Genomic DNA, 24,414 nt, shown 5'->3' on the forward strand with positions numbered 1-24,414 from the left:
ATCTCACAATTTCAAGATCATGACCTGAGCCGAAACCAAGAGTTGGATGCTTAACTGACTGAGCCACCCAGGTGCCCCTACATATCTTTTATTAGGAAAGAGTATGAAGCTTTAAGCATAAAATTTAAGGAAGTTTACCAAGAAATAAATAATTTTTACAGCTAAAAATTTGGGGATATGTCTTATCCACCTACCATTGAACCCCTAGTAGTGTTTCTTAATCTTTATAACTTTACTTGCAACTCAAAGGGAGCTGATAAGAACACAGCTATTTTTAAGTAAAATAGCTATTTATTCAGCCTCTTGTCATGCCAAAATGTTTTGTGCATATACCACTATAATTAGCACACCCTTTGAAACAGGCAAAATTGTACATCAAATTATATTTCATGTTACCTGATTATATAAAAATGTAAAGTGAAAATGATTTATCAATTCCTTTTAACGTTACTAGTAAACAATTCAGCAGTAGATATGAGGCACAAAATCTTAGTAAAATATGACAGGAAGAGCAATAATGTAATTCTCACTTAACTTGTCATAATTGGTTATGAATATACAAAGACAAATTTCTAAAATGTTATATTTACTAAGATTCTGGCAATAGCTTTATGTAACAAGACACAGCATACCAGGCCTGCCACTCAACTTGTTTATGGTAAGACTCAGCTTCAATATGAAGCTGTTTGGAAAAAAAAAAAAAAAAAAAAAAAAAATTAGAAGTCTGCTTTTTTTTTTTTTTACATGCTAAGTATCTTGGCAAGTATGCCATTAAACACAGTATGGAATTTAAGATAGCAAGAATAAGGAGTTAACAAAAGCTAAACACTGCAGCCTAAACAAAATTCATACAAAAATAAAATAACTATCACTGGTTACATAAAATTTTCCTGACTGGTTAAAACTAACAGTATAAAACATGCATTTTAGAATCTTTAGCTATCAAGTTCAAAAAGTACCAGTGTCTATTGGAAATGATTCCTCTCCAAAGCCAAAGTGTAGTCAAAATTAATTCAAATGTTATAACACATTCTAATGCTAAAAAACATTCAGTATTATTGAAGTGGAGGTAAATCCCAGAGCTTTTGGGGCTTTGTCGTGCTGCAAAAGGCTGTTACTCTGGTTCACTTAAAGCAGCAAATGACAAGAGTCCAAGGATGTCTAAGGGCAAGACTGCTGTACCAGCTCTGACCTCCCCATGAAGCATGGCTACTGTGTCCACAAAAATAGGATGTGTGAGGATAAAAGGCACGCTATTCTGCTAGCTAAAGAGATAGCAAACCACCCCCCCCCAACCCTAAAAGCTCCTTCCCCGGGTAAATAAAAGTATATAAGGGGAAAAAATTAAAATACACTTATCTACAGAATAAGGATTTTGAAATATCAACGTAATCCCTATTTCCAAAATGTTAACTCGAGTCATCTGGTCATTTCTAATTACATCTTAATGATATATCCAGATTCGATTTCTGTTGATTTATCATTAGATACTTCAAGTCAAAAATATTAACTTTATCCCCAAATATCTTAACCACTAGCACAACTGCAATGTATTATCTCCCAGAGTTGTTAAGCACTGGAAGAGAAAAAACTGATGTTCAAGCAGCAGGCAACAATTATGGCCCTTTCACACAGAGGCATCCAAGTGGCTACTGAATAGTCCAGTAATAATTCTAAAAACAAGAAAATTCATGCATTTTAGTAATTATGTCATAATTTTCACAGTTGAGATTTCCTTAGACATTGCACTTTCTTTATAAAGGAATCCTGATTTTTCTTAATATTATGGCGAGTCGGGACTTGAACTAGCAGCCTTCTTTTTCTTCTTCTTACTGTGTTTCTTATGCTTCTTTTTCTTTTTTGTTTTTTCCTGTAAAGAGAGTTCCCTGTTAGACATTTCTACAGGAAAATATGCAAGTCTAAAACAACTTTACCATGGTACTTCTAAGCTACTATATAATTATTTCAAACAATCCACACAACCAAGTAAACTATTCGGAACATTTTTGGAAAAGTCTAAATAATTAATATCATGAGGACTAAGAGTGCTTGTTTTCAAAAAGATATGGAAAAATTCTTAAGTCATTAGCACATTAATGTAGTTTCTAAATAAAACTTTCTATAGAAAATAAATTCTATGAATAATCATATCAACTGCTGTATCTCATACTATATAATTTGTAAAGGTGAAGTAATTGTAGTTATTGCAAAGAAGTCCTCATATCACAGCAAAACACAACTGTTTTTATAAATGACAGTTTTTGGAAAATATATATATTAAATCTGGTATTTTTTGGGTAAACAGGAACATAATTATTAGGTCCTGTCTTCACTGGTAACTATTTTAATTATTAAATTAACAACAACTAACTGGTACAAAATATTGATGTACAGTTGAAAAGTCTACTTAGCTTAGTAACTTTAATTTTTTAAAAAAGCTTTTATGTAAACTCTATGCCCAGCATGGGGCTTCAACTCACAACCCCAAGATCAAGAGTCATACGCTGTACCTGCAGAACCAGCCATGCATTCAGATGCTTACTTTTTTAGACAAAAATGCCACTAAAGCCTAGAAAAAGTAGTCAACTCATGACTAGATAAAGAGAGCTACAATTTTGTTGAACTCTGACTCTTGTGACTATTTCTGATGTAGAAGAGAAGGCAGAACTCTTAGAAACAGATACTTAGAAAAGTGGTATCAAATGAGAGACTAGTTGTTGCAAAAGAAAATAAAAAGCAAGAAAGGGAAAAAAAAAAGCAAGAAAGGAGACGTGTAAAGACAGCAAAAGCAAAGCTTCCTATCATTTCTGAATCAATAAGAACTTTCCACAATCCCCCTGCCCCTCTCAAAGGTCTCTACCACTTAGCAGCTTTAAGCTAACTTTCATCATTCTCTTCACGAAAAGGTCAAGTGCACAGGGAATTTTACAAAATTCCCTGTATTTGGCCCTTTAACGTTTTGGGTCTAGGTTGCTTTTTCATAAAAGCACAGTTGACTACTCTCTTTTTAAAATACTTTTCTTCGTGGCTTCCACAACACCTCAGTCTGCTGCTTTCTTCTACTGCAAAGACCCTTTCACCTCTCGTGCTTGTTCTTATTCCTCTGCTTGACCTTTCAGGATCTCCTTCCTTTTCCACATGCTCTCTCAGTCTCCCATGCTTTTAATAGTACTTACATACCAAATCTTCCTATCTAGTCCTTGCTCTGAACTCAAGACTGTGAGTTCTTCCTGGATACCTAACAAGTGTATCTAAAATTACCATAAAAATGCTAATTTTTCTCTCCAAATTCTCTTAGCTATCTTAGTAAATGGCACCTCTATTAAGGCAAAGAAACTAAGCTGCGGTTGGCTCTACTGTCTTAACTCCACTCTCTACATCCAAAGCAGCAAGTAAGCCCTATCATCTAAGTCCAGAAACATAACTCAAATCCATCACACCAGTCCATCCTCACTACTACCACTGTGATACGAACACCATTCCTCACCTCTCTCTACTCCATCTCTGCCACAGTATTTTAAAAATGTAAAGTTGATTTAGGTCACTTCTTTGTTAAAAACACTCAAAATAGCTTCCCAAAGCATTCTGATTAAAACTGAAACACCTGGCTATGTGACATGGCCTCTGCTTACTTCCCAACCTCACTGTATGCAATTCCTCTTCATCTACTAGGTGTAAGCCATGCTTACTCTTTCCATTCTTCAAACAAATCAAGCTCATTCCTACCACAGGTCCTCAGCTCTTCTCTCTGTTTAGGATATTCTTCTTTTGATCTTCACATGGTTGGTTCTTTCTTGTAAATCCTATTTCAGCTTAATTTTACTTCCTCAGAAAGGCTTTCCTTCCCCAAAGTCACTTTCTTACATATCATCCTCTTATCCATCTTGTATTCCATTATAACAACACTACTAACACCAATAGTGCCTGCATAGAGATGCTTAATAAACATATGCTAGCTGAATGCACGAAAACAGTGTGGTATGCAAGTACAAATTAGAACTATCCTAAATTAACTATTATGTCTTAGTTAATCTGAACCAAAGACCAAAGCAGTTTTCACTCAAATTATATTCCCATTCAGAAAAAAAAGTCTCTTAAATGTCGCCTTGGTCATGAAGTACAGTAAATGTTACTTCTGAGTCATATATTACCAGGTGATTCTTTCTACCAGAAAAAAACCCTCATTTAAGAGTGAGGGAAATTCCGGGAAAGGGAAGTTAACCCTCAAACCTACAAAAGATGCTGTTCTCATTTTTCTTCTACCTCTCCCTAAGAAAATACTTTTAAAGGCAATCACCCATGCTTATACTGAGTGCTCCTAAATTACTTTAATGATATGCTCTGCAATTACTCTTTGATAATCTGTTATCTACTTTCCCCAGGTTGGTCTGCTTCTCATTTGAATATCACTTCCATTTTCTTTATTCTCCTCTTCCTTCTTTCTCCTTTTATACTTCTCAATTTGCATAATAGCAGAGCTGGCTTTAGAAATAATCAAAAGAATCATCTTTATTAGTGAATCATTTATGTTGTCACATTCCTGCTTTATTTTTTATTGCATCCTGTGCTTAGAAGGTTTTTCTGTTGTTATAGGTTTGGCTGATCTGAAAGTAACTTCTATTGAAGATGAGGGAATCACCATACTTAAATCTCATATTTCATATTACAGCTTAAGAAAATCAAAAAAAGTTTGAGTTTTCATTTCTAACAGCACTGAATATGGAATAAAATAAAATGAAATGCTGAATAAAACACTGAAATGGAAACAGGACATGTTTACTACTAGGATACTCTTCCTTTCTCCTAAGCCAATTTAACTTGCTTTAACCCATTAAGTAAAGCTGAATACCAGATTTTTCCCAATAAATATTTAGGCCCAGTAAATGAAGTCATGCTTTATAAGGATTCATTTTATCTTAACAAAAAGAACCACACTATTGTCATGTAAAAACTTTAAATGATACTTGCTATTACTTTTTCTCGTTCTTCACTGCTTTTCTTCTTTTTTGCTCGTACCTAAAAAGTTTGAATTTTTGTTGAGAAGACAAATATGTAACTTGCACTCAAGACATTTTTTTTAAATTTATATGTAAAAACAATTTTGACAATCAAATGGCATTTTAAATGCCTTCTTATACCTTAAACCCCTGTTTGCACATCCCAGAAATGCAGATATCATATAAACAAAGGGAAGACTGTATTTTGTTTCACTCATCCAGAGCTTTACTGAGTTTTGGAAAATGCATTGATGACAATGCTACTTTAGAGTTTTTGAAGGGCTTATGTAATGTACCTGCCACAGCTTGGATTTTGTTATGTCTTAAGATTTTATGTATTCTGGTGTTATCACACTCAGCATTTATGCGCTGAAATAAAATTTAGTAAAATATACATTAATATTTTCTTATATATTAAAAAAATATGTTAGGGGATATTAATATAAAATGTGTAGATCAGATCTGTAATACATACATATGTACTGCCAATTTCAATTCAATTCATTTCAATTTCATTTCAGAGGGGTATTACAAAATACTATTACAAAAGGGGAGCAATAGGCCCTATTTTACAAATGAGGAAACAAAATCCAAGAGAAAAACACTTTAAAGATGGTAACTTACAGACCTAAAATTATCTAAAAATGGGACTCTTATTCTAACAGAGTACAAACAAAATCCAAGATAGGAATATCAGAGCTGAAAAGGACCATAGTATAGAGACTACCTAATTCTCCTCTACCTTATAGATAGGAAAAAAGATCACAGCAACATTTCTGCTCTATCTCATCACTGTTCTACTTCTTAAATAGTAGTAGTTCCAAATAAAAACAAGGGAATGCTATGTTTCAATACACTACACATCAAACAGCATCTTTCACGTAATCAAAATAGCAGTATAGTAAAAAGTAAATATTAGAAGAATAAAATAAAATAGGGGCACCTGGGCGGCTGAGTCAGTTGAGTGTCCAACTTCAGCTCAAGTCATGATCTCATGGTTCATGAGTTCAAGCCCCACACTGGGCTCGCTGCTGTCGGTGCAAAGCCTGCTTTGGATCCTCTCTTCCCCTCCCTCTGCCCCTCCCCATCTTGTGCTCTCTCAAAAATAAATAAACATTAAAAAATAGCTCAGAATAGATATTTGTAAATACGGTTAATTATAATATTAGCTATATAATTAATTATCTTCTAGGAAATGAAAAACTCGTTCTGAAATAGAACTTCCATTTCTTTTTCATAGCACACTTACTAGAGAAGTGAGTAAATCAAATATTCATGACGTATTTCTTTTAACTAATTTCTTTTATTAAAATCAAATAACTGAACAATTATTTTTATATTTGAGAGACAGAGAGAGAGAGAGAGAGAGAGCAAGCATGCACATGATGGGGGGAGAATGGCAGAGGGAGAGAATCTTAAGCAGGTTCCCTGTCAGTGCGGAGTCGGATGTGGGGCTCAATCTCATGACCCTGGGATTGTGACCTGAGCTGAAATCAAGAGTTGGACACTTAACCAACTAGACCACCCAGGCACCCCAAAATCAAATAACATTTTCAAGTGAAGAAAATGGATTTGATCATATACTTACTTCTTCAATGTAATCTGATTCTGATAAGGACTCAGATGATAAAGGTTTATCTTCAGGATACATCTTTCTTTTTTTGCTGAGTCCTTTAATGTCCTATGAAAAATAAATACATGTATGTTGACTCAAAAAGATGTAATGCTATGCCACACAAATTCGCTTCTAAGTTCTATTTAACAATTCCTCCAATTATCACAAAAATTACCTATTTTCATTTTAGAAATGTCTAAAATTGATGACATTCACCAGTATTCAGTCTTTAACCCCAATAAAATAATGCTTTTATTACATAACCCTAAAAGACATAACTATATATCCTTTTAGATGTAATATCATTTTTTTCCTTTTTTTTAAAAGTTAATTTATTTTTGAGAGAGAGCATGAGTGGGGGAAGGACAGAGAGAAAGGGAGACAGAGGATCTGAAGCAGGCTCTGCACTGACAGAACAGCCCCTGACATGGGGCTTGAACTCACAACCATAAGATCATGACCTGAGCCGAAGTCAGACACTCAATCGACTGAACCACCCAAGCGCCTCTTTTTTAAAAAATATTTGTTAATTTAAGTAATCTCTATACCCAACGTGGAGCTCAAACTCATGGCCCTGAGATCAAAAGACATATGCTCTTCTGACTGAGCCAGGCAGGCACCCCTCTTATTTTAATTATAAATGACAGAATTATAAAAACTCCTAAGAAACCATACAGGTGGTATAAGATTTAAGTCCCTTGTATTTGGATTGTTTTGTTTCTACCCAGTGTTGGATCAGAAAAGCCTAGTGCTACACACACACACACACACACACACACACACACACACACACACACACCCACCCACCCCAAAGGGTAATCGTGATAATTGAAAAAGATCTCTACACAGTATAAATTACTTTAGTATGTTCCCAGTGTTAAATTCATATTAAAAAAATCTTCATCTCCAAGTATTCTTAATGATGAGAAAATGTGTAACTCTGGGAAAGAAGAAAGACTGAAGGAGTTATTAGACACTTAAAAATATACACTCTGAGGAATAAAAAATTTCAAAAACATCTGATGTACAGCAAAATGTTAAGATTTATTAAAGCTTCATAGTGGATATGCAGGTTGTCATTTTATTATTTTCCATATACTCTTCCCGTATGTCTGACTAGTTCGTAACAATAAAAAAACTACAATGGAAAAAATGAATGCGCACTACTGAATCATATAGAAAAAAACCACAAAACTATATAGCATGGACCCAATTTTGAAGATTATTGGACAAAAATAAATCACATAGAAAATAAGCTAACAGTGATGATCTGTGTTATATTACAGGTGATTTAATTTTGTTTCTGCAAACAGCTTATTATTTTGGTAGAAATGATAAATGCTCACTGTTAAGAAAATTCACCTGAAGCCCAGTACCAGGCATTAAACATCATGAAGATTTTGGAAACAGCTCTCTATGTGTACATTTACTATTTTACATAAATTCTTTTTTAGAACCTGCTCTTCTCACCCAATAGTACCTTTCCATGCCAACTACATTGTCATTTATGGCTGCCTTTGACATTCATTGACAGCATATGCCAGAATTTACCTAACCCATCTCTTTTTGGAGGGCAGGCATACATATGGGTTCTTTGCTATTAAAAACAAAGTTGAGGGGCGCCTGGGTGGCTCAGGTCATGATCTCACAGTTTGTGAGTTCGAGCCCCGCGTCAGGCTCTGTGCTGACAGCTCAGAGCCTGGAGCCTGTTTCAGATTCTGTGTCTCCCTCTCTCTCTGACCCTCCTCTGTTCATGCTGTCTCTCCCTGTCTCAAAATAAATAAATAAATATTAAAAAAAAATTAAAAAAAAAAACAAAGTTGAGGGGCACCTGGGGGCACCTTAGGATTCTCTCTTTCTACCTCTCTGACTTTCCCCTGCTTGTGCTCTCTCTCTCTACAAATAAACAAACAAAATAAATAAACTTTAATAAATAAATAAGTAATAAAAACAAAGTTGAGGGGCACCTGGGTGGCTCAGTCAGTTAAGCATCCGACCCTTGGTTTCGGCTCAGGTCATGATCTCATGGTTCGTGGGATCGAGCCCCGCATTGAGCCCCGCGCTGACAGCACGGAGCCCGCCTGGGATTCTCTCTCTCTCCCTCCCTCGCACTTCCTCGCTCTCTATTTCAAAATAAATAAATAAACTTAAAAAATAACAAAAACAAAGTTGAAATACAGTAAAGGGTGCGTGAGTACAAAATCTTTACCTAATAACAATGTTTAAATGAAAGACCAAAGTAGCCTTCACCCAAATGATTTGCTCATTCTCCCACCACCACCCCTCAATCATTTATTTCACTCATTTATGAATCACACTTTACCAAGAAGCCTCCTTATCGGGCTCTTTTATCAATCATATCAATCTCAGATAATTGGAATACAGTCGTATTTTAAGAAATGCCTAAACATGAATTTTACCACTTTTTCTGTGTATATAAGGTATTTTTTTCTGCCTTCCACAGCAAATATAAAGTATCATTTTTTAATTACGAAGTTTTAAATTATGTATTCCTAGTTTTTACTAAGTTTGTTCATTATATTTAAACTTTGTTCATGGTTTACTTTTTTGTGATCTTTGTCATTCAGAATTAGAATTATCTGGTCAAAAATATTGAGTTTTGAGGCATGGGCCTTCTCCACCCCAATACCATATTCTCCATGGTCTTTCTCCAGTTATACTTTCAGATTTAAAACAGACATATTTGGGATTTATCTGGCCTTAAGGAGTGCCCAGCTTTATATTTTCCAAACGGACAATCATTTTGTCCCAAGAAAAGCCACTTGTATAATATATTAAGTTCCACAAATACTTAACAAAGTTTTACTTGGGCTCCAGACTGTTCCCTCCTCCCCCAACTGTTAGTTCCATTTTATCCACTGTTTTTTGTTGTTGTTGTTTTCTATTCCTGTACCATACCGCACTATTTTTTAATCAAAGCATTAATGTCTAATAGGGTAGCTCATACCCAGGAAAATTTACTGAATATTCATCTTCATGTGCTTCTCTGAACAGATTTGCATATTTTCTTCAAGTAAGTTCCGATCAATTTTTTAAAAATTTCCTATATAGTCTTTGTTACTATTATAAACAGGATATTCCTTCCATTATTAGGTATCATATTCCATTTTTGTAACAATTTAAAAACGAGCTGAAAACAATGACTGATATATGACTTGAAATCACACCCTTTTTTATAACACTATGCTAACTATACTGGAATTAAAATCAAAACCCTAAAAAAAAGAATATTGCCTAAGGGAAAAAATTACACCCTTTTTATGATTATAACAGTCACTCTAAACAATATTAAGAGAAGCCATGGACCCCAAAATGTTCATCATGTATATGAAAAATGAGTAATATCTAAAATATGAAACTCCTATGAGTCATAAAAACAAAAAACCAACAGAAAAGTAGGCAAAGACTATGAATAGGCAATTCACAGAAAATGGTATCTGAATGGCTAATAAGCAAATGAAGAGGCTAAACCATCTTCACATATTAAATTGGCAAAAAGAAATCTCATAGTGTTGACCATCACATGTGGAACAAGGGTACAGTCAATACGTTACTAGCAGGATACAAATTAATGAGCATTTGGGTGGGCAAAATTTAGACAAGTTAAATGTATGAACATCTTTGAACCTAGAAATTATAGTCCCAGGTATATCTTATTTATTTTCTTTTTCCCCAGGTGTGTCTTAGAAAAGTAATGATAACTTGTGGAAAAGGAAAAATGGATAAGAAATAGTCACTGCAGCACTGTTTGCATTACTGAAAAATGAAAACAGCTAGATGTCCCAAAAACAGAAGAATAGAGAAACAGGAGCGCCTGAATCACTCAGCTGGTTGAGTGTCCGACTCTTGATTTCGGCTCAGGCCATGATCCCAGGGGGTCATGAGATCAAGCCCTGAATCGGGCTCTGCACTGAGCATGGAGCCTGGCTTGAGTTTCTTTCTCCTTCTGGCCCTCTCCCCTGCTCATGCTCTCTAAAACATAAAAATAATTTAAAAAAGGAATGGAGAAATAAATTATGGCAAATTAATATAATAGAATACTATAGGCAAAAGGACTTGAGGGCATCAACAAGGATAAATGTCCACAGCAATGCTGAATGAAAAAAGTAGGTGCCAGAAGGAAACATGATACCATTTTGAAAATGCAAAATATCTAATGCTATTTAAGAACATATACTTATGCAATAAAAGTGTATAAATGTGGATGGGAAAAATTCACATTAATTTCAGAAACAGCTGCCTCTTAGGAAGGAGAGAGTGTCTTGTACTTTTTCTTTTTTTTAATGTTTGTTTATTTGTGAGAGACAGACAAGAGTGTGAGTGGGGGAGGGGCAGAGAGAGAGGGAGACACAGAATCTGAAGCAGGCTCCAGGCCCTGAGCTGTCAGCACAGAGCCCGATGCGGGGCTCGAACTCACAAACCGTGAGATCATGACCTGAGCCGAAGTCAGAGGCTCAACTGACTGAGCCACCAAGGTACCCTGTACTTTTTCTTTAATAAAACCAGACCTGAAGCAACTATGACAAAATGAAAATCATTTGCCAACTCCGGCTGGTATGTATATGGGTATTTGTTTATTGTATTATTTGTCTTTTACTCTGTAAAAACACATTATTACTCTGTACCTTATACTGAAGTACAAAATCACAATGCAGTTGTTTTAGTATTTCATGTTTGTATACTACCAGTTTTTAGTTTCACACGTAAATTTAAAAAAAATTTTTTTAATGTTTATTCATTTTTGAGACAGGGAGAAACAGATGGTAAGTCGGGGAGGGGCAGAGAGAAGGAGACACAGAATCCCAATCAGACTCCAGGCTATGAGCTGTCAGCACAGAGCCTGACATGGGGCTTGAACCTATGAACCATGAGATCATGACCTGAACCGGTCAGACACTTAACTGACTGAGCCACCCAGGCGCCCCTAACACATATATCTTTTTAAATATGAAAGGTACTACTTATTCTATAATGATTTAGAAAATCAGGAATTAATGTTGAATTACATCATATCCCTTTGGCAATTACGGTTTCTTTCATTTGGGCAGTTACTACAATATGGCAAATTGTATTAATAAAGTTCTTATCTTTGAATTCTTAAAATTAACCCATTTTGATCATGATGGCTTTTTTTTAGTGTCTAAATGGGTTCTTTATTTGCAAATTGATATTAAAACCATTACTAAGTATATATCCAAGATTAGTAAAAATATATGTCCACACAGAAACTTGTACATACACGTTTACAACAGCATAAGGTAGAAACAACTTAAATATCAACAGACAAATGGATAAACAAATTGTGGCATACACACACAGTGGAATATTAATCATCCATAAAAAGGAATGAAGTATTGATACATGCTACCACTTGGGATGAACCTTGAAAACCTTACACTAAGTGAAAGAAGCCAGACACAAAAAGCAATACATTGTATGACTGCTTTTAAATGATATACTCAGAGGGGAAGGGACCTGGACCTGTCCTGAGTCTATGTCATCCTCTGTGATCCAAAGAGTGTCCCTGTCAAGATCTAGCCCTGGAAGTTATAAGAGAATTGTTCTTCAACCTGCCCCAGTAAAGTCAAGCTTCACTTGACTTTACTACAAGCTACCAGCTGTAGCCCCAGTGACCAGCACAGCTGGCAGGGGTTTGGCACACCCAGCCCTTGGTGCTGCCTGAAAGCTTCTGTTGAAGCTCTTCCATGTGGAACTGAAATCACCTACTTGCTTGAGTGGTTCTCACTAAAAAATCAGGCCTAAGCTGAACAGTCTACAAAAGAATATCAGTGTTTTACTCCAAAAAATGTAGGAGAAGAAGCGGTGTTTGAGGGTTTAATGCTAAGTTTTACCTGTCCTTAAATCTGTAGAATACGCTATGTTAATGCTACCTTATATTTGTATCAAAGTTAACAAAAAGTAACTGGCTTTCCAAAGTGTAATACTATTGAATTTGTAAACAAACAGAAAACAAATACAAAGGATAATTTGTCTTATACATTCAATTTGTAAATAGCAAGGACTGTTTTTTTTTTTATTTTTATTTAAAAAAAATTTTTTTTTTCAACGTTTATTTATTTTTGGGACAGAGAGAGACAGAGCATGAACGGGGGAGGGGCAGAGAGAGAGGGAGACACAGAATCGGAAACAGGCTCCAGGCTCTGAGCCATCAGCCCAGAGCCTGATGCGGGGCTCGAACTCACGGACCACGAGATCGTGACCTGGCTGAAGTCGGACGCTTAACCGACTGCGCCACCCAGGCGCCCCAGCAAGGACTGTTTTAATTCTAATAAATTCCATTTATTTTAATGTAAATACAAGTGATACACTTATTAAAGTTCCTACTTTTTTTAAAAAAGATTTTATTTTTAAGTAATCTCTACATCCAACATGGAGCTCAAGCCTACAACCCCAAGATCAAGAGTCACATGCTCTACTAACTGAGCCAGCCAGGTGCCCATGAAGTTCCACTTTTGATTCAACAAAACAAAACAAAACACAAAACAGAATAGAACAAAGATATATCCAGAATATATAAATCTAGAGATGGAAAGCAGAACAGAAGTTACTAGGGGAAGGGGGAAAGGGAGAATGGTAATTAGTTAACGAGTATGGGTTGTTTTTGAGGGGGTAATGAAAACGTTTTTAAACTACAGAGGTGGTCATTGCACAACACTGTATATACACAATATTCCTCCAAATTGTAATTTTACAATGTTTAATAGCATATTATGTGAATTACACCCCAATTTAAAAAATATGTTTAAAAAGACTGAATAAAATATAATGACACTGGTCTGTAGTTTTCTTTCATTAGTAACCGCTTCCTTTAGGTTTTTATTACTAAGAACCAGAAAAAGATTTTTAATCGTACATCAGAAACACAGGAATAAACTTGCATTATTTATAGTTAAGTATAAATAAAAATAAAATATCTATAGTAGTAAAAAAGTTTTTCAAAACTTATCTACGATGTATTCAATTTGAAACAGAACTCCAGGTTCTGTAATTAAAAAGTCTTTTTTTTTTAACTTTTTAAAAAAAGTTTATGTATTTATTTTGAGAGAAAAAGAGACAGAATGTGAGCAGGGGAGAGGCGGGGGAGGGAGGAAGAGTGGGAGAGAGTGATGGAGGGAGGGAGGGAGGGAGAGGGAGAGGGAGAGAGAGAGGGAGAGGGAGAGAGGGAGAGAGAAAGAGAGAGACACGCAGCACACAAGTGCGCGCCAGAGAATCCCAAGCAGGCTCCACGCTGTTAGTGCAAAGCTAGCTTCCAATCCTGTCTTCCTCTCTCTCTCTCTCTCTGCCCCTCCCCCGCTCACATTCTGCCTTTCTAAAAATATAAACATTTAAAAAATAAATAAAATAAAATGACTTGAAGAAGCAAAGGAAATATTTAATCTCCATCATTTTGAATTTTTAATCTGAGATAATAATCTGTACAAATTCAAACTCTGCAGGAATACTTTTCTGATCTTTTAACCTTCAATAATGAATTCAATAAATGATTTCCTTAAATCAGCGAGAAATGCTATAAAAACAAAATAAATAAATCTCTTTAAGTTAAAAGGGAGAACATATTGTCAATTTTTTGAAGTAAATGAAGTATTGTATGACAGACTAAAGGCAATGTAAAATTATAATTACCTTGTCTTTCTCAGTTGCATCCTTTGACTTCTTTTTCTTTTTTAAACTATCCTAAACACACAAACATATATATATATCAATTTTAAATTTAAAAGATACAGCATAATAGTATAAGGACAAAAATACCAAAACAGTGATTTGCTCTATGATTCACTCAATTTATTATATAAACTGGAAAAAGTTTACTTCAATGCCAGAATTTTATTCTGAAAATGTAGGAAGAACGTTATGTTGTGTATGTATGTGCTTGTAAGGAAATGGGCATTCTTCATTTATCTAGCTACATATCAAACCTAGGTATACCTCAAAATAATAATCTAACAGATTATCTATAATAACCACCTAGTTTATTTAAAAAATAAGACTTAATGCCATCTGCCTATTTTTGCCCGTGATGGTCATATGCACGGGAGTTCTAATTCACACTGACTGTGGACGTCCACCAATCTCATTTTCCTACTCTTCTTGTAAGGAGGAGAGACTAGCGGGGCGCCTGGGTGGCGCAGTCGGTTAAGTGTCCGACTTCAGCCAGGTCACGATCTCGCAGTCCGGGAGTTCGAGCCCCGCGTCGGGCTCTGGGCTGATGGCTCAGAGCCTGGAGCCTGTTTCTGATTCTGTGTCTCCCTCTCTCTCTGCCCCTCCCCCGTTCATGCTCTGTCTCTCTCTGTCCCAAAAATGAATAAACGTTGAAAAAAAAAAAATTTTTTAAAAAAAGGAGGAGAGACTAGAATTTCTTTCTTTTGATTGTTTCAGTTCTAGCTATTAACCTCCCTGAGCCTTCCTTATCCAAAAAGTGGATGAGGATTGAGTTAAAATGTCAAGTGCTTAGAACTATGCCTAACACAGAGGAGGCACTTGGACAGATATTAGCTATCATTATCATGAGACTGAGTCTTCAGCCTTAAAAGACAAAAAGAAAACCAGTGTTTACTGACTACTTTCTAGATGCCAGGAATTTTGTCAAAAGAAACGACACTAGGACTAGTAGAGATCTGCCACAAAACCAGACAGTTGTTTTGTTTTTCTGAGACCCTAGGTTAGTGTTTGTCAAATTGTGGTCCGAGGACACCCCTATATCAGAATCATGGAGAACATCTATTAAAAATGTAGACTTCTGAGCCTAATCAGATTTACTGAATCATACTCTCTGGAGATGAGGCCCAGGAATCTACACTTTTATTACAACTTGCATGTATTCCTTATTATCACAAATGTCTGAGAGCCAATGCCAATTATGTTTCACAATTCTGGACAGTACAGAGCAGATTTAGGAATAGGATACTGGGCCAGATAGTACAGTATGTTTTTTTCTCTAAACTCTGACTTCTTTATGAAAATGGAAAAAATAGTATCTGTCACATTTATCATAAAGCTATCATGGAAATGTTGAGAGATGGAGACATATGTGGAAGTACTTAGAGAACAACTGAAAACCATATGTAAGATATTAAGTATATCAATTAAATGGCACAGACCATCAAAGTACAAAAAAATAGTATCTCATTTCCAAACTGAGAGCAATTTAAGATAGGATGATTTAAAAGAAGCTAATTAAATGTGGTTTGCTATCCAAAATGCTGCTAATTTAAGTAATTTTACCTTACTGTCCGATTCAGTTTCTGACATGGAGCTTTCAGAAGATTTATGTGAACGATTCTTCTTTTTCTTTTTTCTTTTTCCTTGTTTTTTATCCTATATAAAACATTTTTACAAACATTTGCTTTGTTTCAAAAATATAATTGATGCATTTTATTAATATAAAAACTTTATCCATGAAAGAACCAAGTTGTAAACACATGTTTTACTTAACAGTATTTTTAAAGTAAACTTTATGCCCAATGTGGGGCTTGAGCTCCTGAGCCTGAGATCAAGAGTCACATACTCTACCGAATGAGCCAACCAAGCACCCCCTTAATAATTGTGTAAAGTATAACTTATACTAACCTTCCTGTTTTATAAAAAAAAGTCAAGTAATTTGAGTCACACGTACCCTCTAGCTTCTAGTCAGACAGCATTTTAGATTTTTAAACTGTATTTCTTCTCTGATATTTTTAAGTGAATAAGATACATTTAGGAATATAAAAAAAATATGTTAATATTTAAGTATCTAGCTGTTCATTCCTGTCAGTGCTCTCAGTTATGGATAATTAACCAAAACCTGCAAGTCAACATTTCTGAAATATTACATAATGGATTTCCTCTTGTCATTAAATAAATTAGAGATTATTATTTCATGAGCCATCACAGGCAAACCTTACCTCATCTTCAGAATCTGAAGAACTGCTGGAAGAATCAGAGCTTGATGAAGAAGAAGATGAATACTTGACCAAGCACAAAACAATTAAAGCTTGTGAGATGCAGGAATTTTTTTATTACTAAGTCTTTCAAATACTTAACAAAATCAATCTAGTGGCTGAGAAACAGATGTTGTATTATTCTGAAGACTTAAACATTAAAAAGTGAAATGTCATACGCCCTTACACACACACACACACACACACACACACACACACACACACGAAAAAGGCTCAACAAAGTAACAGATATGGCAATGGTAGTCAATTTTCCCCTTTCCCTCCCTGATAGCAACAGAGGAGTTACTAGGTTATAAGGCGGGTGGCGCCTTTCTTTATATTGCTAATAGAACAAAACCACCCGTATCTACCAAAGGACCTCCAGGCTCCTTGACTCATTTACAGTCAGCATACAGGTTGTATAAATTATCTTACTTTTCTTGTAAGCTCTTAATCGTAACATTTAGAAAAATGGAAAACTTTTGCTCACCCTACCAGATTTCTTCTTTTCTTTTTTCTTTCTCTAAAAACAAACAAAAGTACAAATCTAAATAAGCTGATGTGAGTTTTTAATATTATACTGATAGTAGTACACCCAACTGTGATATTAAAAACATTAAACTCTTACCTGCTTTTTTTTGGATGAGCTCTCACTTCCACTTAATAATTTCTCCCTGTGTTTTTCTAGTTCTTTCTTCCAGTTCTGCAAAAAGGTTATGAACAACATCAAAGGCTATCTATCCCCTTCTTTTTTTTTTTTTTTTTTTAATTTTTTTTTCAACGTTTTTTATTTATTTTTGGGACAGAGACAGAGCATGAACGGGGGAGGGGCAGAGAGAGAGGGAGACACAGAATCAGAAACAGGCTCCAGGCTCTGAGCCATCAGCCCAGAGCCCGACGCGGGGCTCGAACTCACGGACCGCGAGATCGTGACCTGGCTGAAGTCGGACGCTTAACCGACTGTGCCACCCAGGCGCCCCGTATCTATCCCCTTCTAACACACCTGATATAGACAGCTACTACTTCCTTCCCTCTATCCTCTATTACCTCTCACCATCTCAGCCTCTAAGAACAGGGAAAAGGTATTCCAGGTGCCAGAACCCTGTCACCAAAGAATCCTCTAAAAGCTCTTTATTAAGGGGGATATTAAAGAGTGGGAGCTCTCCAGTGCATATTGAGAAGAGGAGTAGGTATTATCACTGAAGCTGACAACTTTTTTCTTTTTTACAAAAAAAAAAAAAAAAAAAAGAGTTAGATTCTCTTTCCAGACAGTAAAAACTGAATTAATCTATATTGTACCTGAAATACTACATACATGTTTGTGACCAAAACAGGCAAACATCATGGAAAACTCAGAGTAATATGGGGCCATGGGGGCAGGGGAAGATAAAGGGAAGAACCCAGATGACCTAAATTACTGTAAGATGATTTTCCACTTTTTAATTTTTTTGCTCTTTTTATTTTAAAGAAATCGTGCATTTATATACAAACCTGTATTCAATGTACAGAGCGCCCTTAAACCTAAAAACCATGCCCGACCCCTGATTTGTTAAAAAATTATTTCATATTTCTTTTTTTTCTGTTTTTAATGTTTTATTTTATTTTTGACAGAGAGAGACAGAGCATGAGTGGGGGGAGGGGCAGACAGAGAGGGAGACACAGAATCCGAAGCAGGCTCCAGGCTCTGAGCTGTCAGCACAGAGCCCGATGCGGGGCTTGAACTCACAGACCATGAGATCATGACCTGAGCCGAAGTCGGACGCTCAACCGACTGAGCCACCCAGGCGCCCCAATGTCATATTTCTTTTAAGAAAACGTATGTGTCTATTTTTTCAAACAGGTACTATTTACAAACCTCATTCATTTTTTCTTCAAATTCAGCCAATGCCTTGGAGCCTTTCTTTTTCTTCTCTAGTTGTTCTTTCACTTCTTCCCTTAATAAAATAGACACATAAGTTTTCAAGCAATTCAAATTAGAGATGAATACTTACAAACAAAACCAAAATTTCGTAAATAAAAAAAATATTAGTATCCTAATAAACTTCCATTCCAGTATTGACACATTTTAAAGTTCTTTGTTCATAGCCTTATAAGTCAATTATCATTAACACAGTCTTTCAGATAACACTGATTATTCCTTTCCCAAACATGGATTACAAGAGCTAATACACCAAACGTTTGAGCACTGTTTTCAATACATTTTCCTTTAATCCTTACAACAATCCTGTGAGAAAACACAGTATTATTACACCAATTTTACAGATACGAAGCAAAGCTTGAGGCAGGTAAGAAATCTGCCTAGGGTCCCAAAGCTGATAGTTTCAGTGTTAGGGAGAGCTAAGGTCTATTTAAACTACTAAATTTTTTAATTAAACATCTATTTTACAATGCACCTCTCATACTGCACAGAAGAGTTGGTACAACATGCCTGATTGCTAATTCTCAGAATGGCCTGCTTACAAGTTTGGCCCTGGCTGGCATCTGGGAACTTGGATTTTGAAGGCTCCTTACCATTCCGTTAAGAGTGGCTCACTGTGCCTATCTGTACAAATACTACTGCTTAGGCTGAACCTGTACTTCAGGGAGTCTGGAATTTTGGGATCTGATAGGGAGAGGCTGACTAGTCCCCAGTAAAAACCCTGGGCACACTGAGTCTCTAACGAACTCCCCTGGTTGGCGACATTTCATGTATGTTAACACAACTCATTGCTGTGGGGGTTAAGCACATTCCATGTGACTATATAGGAAGAAGCCTTGGAAGCCTGAGCCCAATCTCCCCTGGACTTCACCCCATGCAACTTTTCTCTTTGCTGATTGTGGCTGGTACTCTTTCAGTGTAATAAGTCTTACCCAAGAGTACAACTATCTGGGAGTCCTTCTAGCAAATTACACAACTGAAGGGCTATCTTGGGGGACTCTAATACACACATAATATACTTTCTCGAGCACTTCCCCTTAAAGTTCATTTCTTCTCACCAATTTTGAAGGTAAAATGTATTTTGTTTTGGGATAATTTTCTGGTATGCTGCAAAAGTCAACAACAGCATTCATGAAAACTCTAAGAGGTAGACATGGCTTACTTTCTATTTAACTCAAAGGAAGAGTCCTTGTTACATATAAGCAAAACTTTCAACTATAGTTATCCAGCTTTTAGGGGCACTTACAAGCATTATGAAGCTAACAACTCTGAAACTTGTCATAAGTTATCTCAGGAGTCTGATATTTAATAATAAGACATACTAAAAAAAAAAGTAAGGCCAGTGCTGTGATGCTTTATTTACAAATAATGAGTTACTCAATGAGGGCAAATAAAAACCCAAAAAACAATTTAAAACAAAAATTTTTTAATGGGAAATTCAACTTATTGAAAAGCCATCAGGTAAGAATAGAAACATGGCTTAACATTATCCTTCCTAACACCTACTTACACTTCAATGAAAGGCGAGATTAGTCAAACCTACCATTTTAAATAGCTTAAAACTGCAAGCTTAAGGTCTCTTCTAGGGGATAGAGAAGAGATTGATATGAAAGGTTAACTGCTAGCTCTTTAGCTACACAGGGTGGTGGCTTCTCAAATATTTGTTCTATGCTCATGCATGATGCGTATTTCATACATTGAAAAGAAAGCACCAATGAATATCACTTCAAAAAATTATGTATCTGACAATTGCTTTGCAATCAATTAAAACTGTAACAGTAACCTTTAAAAAATCTATGAAAATCTTATAAATGGTTAAATTGTTACACAAATACCAGGTAGGCCTTGGTCGATTCAGATAATCTTGGATTGTTGGCCCTGAAGACTGGATTGGACCCCTGGATCTGGCCATTGCTATTGGGTTCATATAGGCCTTGAGGAAAGAACAAAAATTAACTCAATTAAAAAAAAAAAAAAACATCAAAAATGCAAATGTTCACTTACTCACCAAGCAATTTTTATTATAAATGCATACTATGTCCAACTAAGCATGAATAATCTAACCAAATTTTTCATTACAAAAAAAATTAATACTCTATTAAGTCTCACAAGTTCAGGAGATGAATCATATCACTACTACATAGAAAAAAAATTTTTTTTACCAGAGATTTAAAATTAAAAAAAAAATTTTTTTAATGCTTATTTATTTCTGAAAGAGAGGGAGAGAAAGAGAGAGACACAGTGCGAAAGGGGGAGGGTCAGAGAGAGAGGGAGACAGAGAATCTGAAGCAGGCTCTAGGCTCTGAGCTGTCAGCACAGAGCCTAATGTGGGACTCGAACTCACAAATGCGAGATCATGACAGGAGCCGAAGTCAGACACTTAACTGACTAAACTACCCAGGTGTCACCCCACCTTTTTTTTTTTTTTTAAACTTTTTTAACATTTATTTATTTTTTCGAGACAGGGTGAGACAGAGCACGAACGGAGGGAGGGTCAGAGAGAGAGGGAGACACAGAATCCGAAGCAGGCTCCAGGCTCTGAGCTGTCAGCACAGAGCCCGACGTGGGGCTAGAACTCACAGAACTCACAGATCGTGAGATCATGACCTGAGCTGAAGTCGGACGCTTAACCAACTGAGCCACCCAGGCGCCCCCTACCTTTTTTTTTAAACTAGAGATTTAATAAAAATAATAATGATACCTCTTTCTTACTGTAAGATGATTTTTTGTTTTCTCCTAAAGCCCAATAACCCCATGAGACGGTAACACTATGCTTACTGGCAAATTAAGAAACTTGGTTGCAAAATAATTAAAGATCTAACTTTATTTTTTTTTAAGTGTATTTATTTTGAGAGAGGAGAGACGGAGCGGGGGGAGGGGTAGAGAGTGAGAGTGGGGGAGGGGCAGAGAGAGGGGGGAAGGAATAGAGACTACCAAGTAGGCTCCATGCCCAGTGGGGAGCCTGATGTGGGGCTCCATCCCAGGAGAGCGAGATCATGACCTGAGTGGATATCAAGAGTCAGATGCTTAACCAACTGAGTCACCCAGGTGTCCCAAAGATCGAACTTTTAATTCATCACTTATTCTACTATATCTTTTATCTCAGGAAATACTATGCCATACTGATGGCAATTTTACTTGCCAATTGTTAACGTCAAATATTAAATTATGGACAGACAACAAAAGAAAAAAAAACAGCAGGACTTCACCAACATTAAAATATCTGTTTATTGGGGTGCCTGGGTGGCCAGTCGGTTAAGCATCTGACTTTGGTTCAGGTCATGATCTCACAGTTTGTGAGTTGGAGCCCTGCATTGGCCTCTGTACTGACAGCTCAGAGCCTGGAGCCTGCTTCAGATTCTGTGTCTCCCTCTCTTTCTGCCCCTCCTTTGCTTGTGCTCTTGCTTTCTCTCTCAAAATAAATAAATAAACTTTAAAAAAAAAAATCTGTGTATCAAAGAACACTATCAAGAATGAAAAGACAATCCACAGAATGGGAGAAAGTATTTGCAACTCACAGATCTGACAAGGAATTAATATCCAGAATGCCTAAAGAAATCATACAACTCAACAGCAAAAAACTCTAACAACCCAATTAAAAAATGTACAAAGGACTTATATAAACATTTCTCTAAAGAAGATATTCCAATGTCCAATAGCACATGAAGAGATGTTCAACTCCCTAGTCACTGTCCCAAACAATGACACTGACAAATCCATTAATGCAAATCACGATGCAAATGCAAAGAAAATGCAAATCAAGATGTATCAATGCAAGATGCCACCTTGCATAAGAATGAAATTCTTAAACATGCTACAATATGGATGAACCGTGGAAACATGCTAAGTGAAATAACCCAGATATAAAAGGCCAAATACTGTATGATTCAACTTATATGAGGTATCTAGAATAAACAAATTATGGATAGAGATAGAAAGTAAAAAGGTTTCCAGGGACTGAAGGGGAACAAATGACTGAGAATTACTCTTTAACAGGTACAAAGTTTCTTATCTGGGATGCTGAAAAAGTTCTGGAGGGGGCAACTGGGTGGCTCAGTCAGTTGAGCACCTGGGTCAAATTTCGGCTCAGGTCATGCATGACCTCATGGTTCATAGGTTTGAACCCTGAGTCAGGCTCTGTTCTGACAGCATGGAACCTACTTGGGAGTCTCTCTGCCCCTTCCCCCCCCACACACATGTGTGCCCTCTCTCTCTCTCTCTAAATAAACTTTAAAAAAATAGTTCTGGAAATGGACAGTGGTGACACCTGTACAACACTGTGAATATATTAATGCCACTGACAAACACTTAAAAATGGCTAAGACAATGAACTTTATGTTATGTTTATTTTTACACAATAAGGAACTCTACAAAAATCAAATTCTGCTGTCTATACTGAACTTACTATGACAGAAAAACACATTTTTAGATACTTTAAAAAAAAAACATATCCAGACAAAATAAAGCAGGTTTCTTTATTAATGACACTATCTAGCAAAGAGATACTGTTTTATTAAAATTAACTGTGCTACATATATAAAATTTGGTCTTTAAATTAGTCTCAACTCCTTGATCCTCATATTTGGTTTTCCAAATTTAATCCAAGTCAACAATCATTTATAAAAACTCTTCCACTGTTTAAACAAAAAGAATTCTGGTCAAAAATGACTATTATCAACATTGATTTTAAGGCCTTAAACTTAAGACTTAATATTCCAAAAGAAGTGAAAGAATGTATTTGTTGCATTTTATTTAACAAACCCCTTGAAAATAACCAACATTTCCCACCCTCAAATCAAGTATGAGTTATATTATTTCCAGATTTCTCTGGCAGATCAAACAACATAAAACTATTATAAACAGTACAAACTGAGAACTAGTCCCATTCAACCGGATACTGCCTAATTAATTACATGGGATGAAAAAGTCCATTAACATAATTTTCTTCCATGCAGGAATTAATGCTAGAACTCCTAATGTCAGGCATGTTTACAGAGTCAGGGCTAGATGTGAATATCAAATCCAACTCAAGAGAGAGGCATATAGAGACATTCTTTACATCAACTGTTATGTCTTTGAGTATTTCAATCAACTGCCTCTGCTGAGAATTTCACTCAGTTCATGTAGTTCATGTGGAAATATGACAACCAACGGAAGCTGCAATAGAGGAACTGTGGCCCAAATAATGACACTGACAATCCTAATAACCAGAAGCAAATATATGTGCAAAGCTAAGTTCATCATTTTTAAAACAGGAGATATCTATCACCTTCCCATTTCTTTGGTCCCATGTCATAATTTTAGTAGCACTTACCAGTAAAATATCTTAAGTTTAAAACTGTAAAAACTGTTTATTTCCAAAGAATGCAAATATATACAAGGATGTTCAAAACTAAATTACTAAAATAGGGAAAACTGAAAACACCCAAAGAGCCATCAAATTGAGATTCATTAATTATATATTAAAATATACCTTCAAAATGAAATACTATGTAGCCATAAAAAGAGAGATCTATAGTTTCTGATATGGAAAGATGTCTGAGATTTCCTAAATGTGAAGCAAAAGCAGGTGGCCAAAATATAAGATGCCATTTTAATGAACAACTATAGATTTTTTAAAAAATCTAGATGCATTAGGGGGCCTGGGTGGCTCAGTCAGCTTAAGCATCCGACTTCAGCCAAAGTCATCATCTTGGGGTTCGTGAGTTCGAGCTCTGTGTCAGGCTCCGTGCTGACAGCTCAGACTCTGGAGCCTGCTTCAGATTCTATATCTGCCTCTCTCTACCCTTCCCCTGCTCATGCTCTGTCTCTCTCTACCAAAAAAATGAATAAAACATAATAAATAAATCGATAAAATATCTATATGCATCAAAATGTAAAGGCAGATGTCCACTTTCATCATTTCATACCCTGGAAAAATTTTTT

At 35.9% G+C, this 24,414-nt stretch overlaps 1 protein-coding gene across 2 annotated transcripts in view; it reads right to left on the reverse strand.

The window, feature by feature from the left end:
- Positions 1-271: 271 nt before the first annotated feature.
- FAM133B (family with sequence similarity 133 member B) overlaps positions 272-24,414 on the reverse strand; it is a 30,281-nt gene continuing 6,138 nt past the window's right edge. Inside the window, exons 2-11 of one of the 2 annotated variants that reach the window (XM_047096056.1) lie at positions 20,325-20,422; positions 18,427-18,505; positions 17,200-17,274; positions 17,062-17,094; positions 16,536-16,598; positions 15,877-15,969; positions 14,278-14,328; positions 6,586-6,678; positions 4,975-5,016; positions 272-1,870 (exon numbers count right to left, since the gene is read on the reverse strand). In XM_047096056.1, coding sequence (XP_046952012.1) covers positions 1,784-1,870; positions 4,975-5,016; positions 6,586-6,678; positions 14,278-14,328; positions 15,877-15,969; positions 16,536-16,598; positions 17,062-17,094; positions 17,200-17,274; positions 18,427-18,505; positions 20,325-20,422 — 714 coding nt within the window. In that variant the 3' untranslated portion in view covers positions 272-1,783. Of the gene's footprint in view, positions 1,871-4,968; positions 5,017-6,585; positions 6,679-14,277; positions 14,329-15,876; positions 15,970-16,535; positions 16,599-17,061; positions 17,095-17,199; positions 17,275-18,426; positions 18,506-20,324; positions 20,423-24,414 lie in introns of both variants that reach the window. The other variant, XM_047096055.1, reaches the window with a different exon arrangement.

The sequence above is a fragment of the Lynx rufus genome, unplaced genomic scaffold (assembly GCF_022079265.1).
Source record: "Lynx rufus isolate CCGP_SWC_20201006 ecotype Redwood Valley unplaced genomic scaffold, mLynRuf1.p SCAF_4, whole genome shotgun sequence".
NCBI lineage: Eukaryota > Metazoa > Chordata > Mammalia > Carnivora > Felidae > Lynx > Lynx rufus.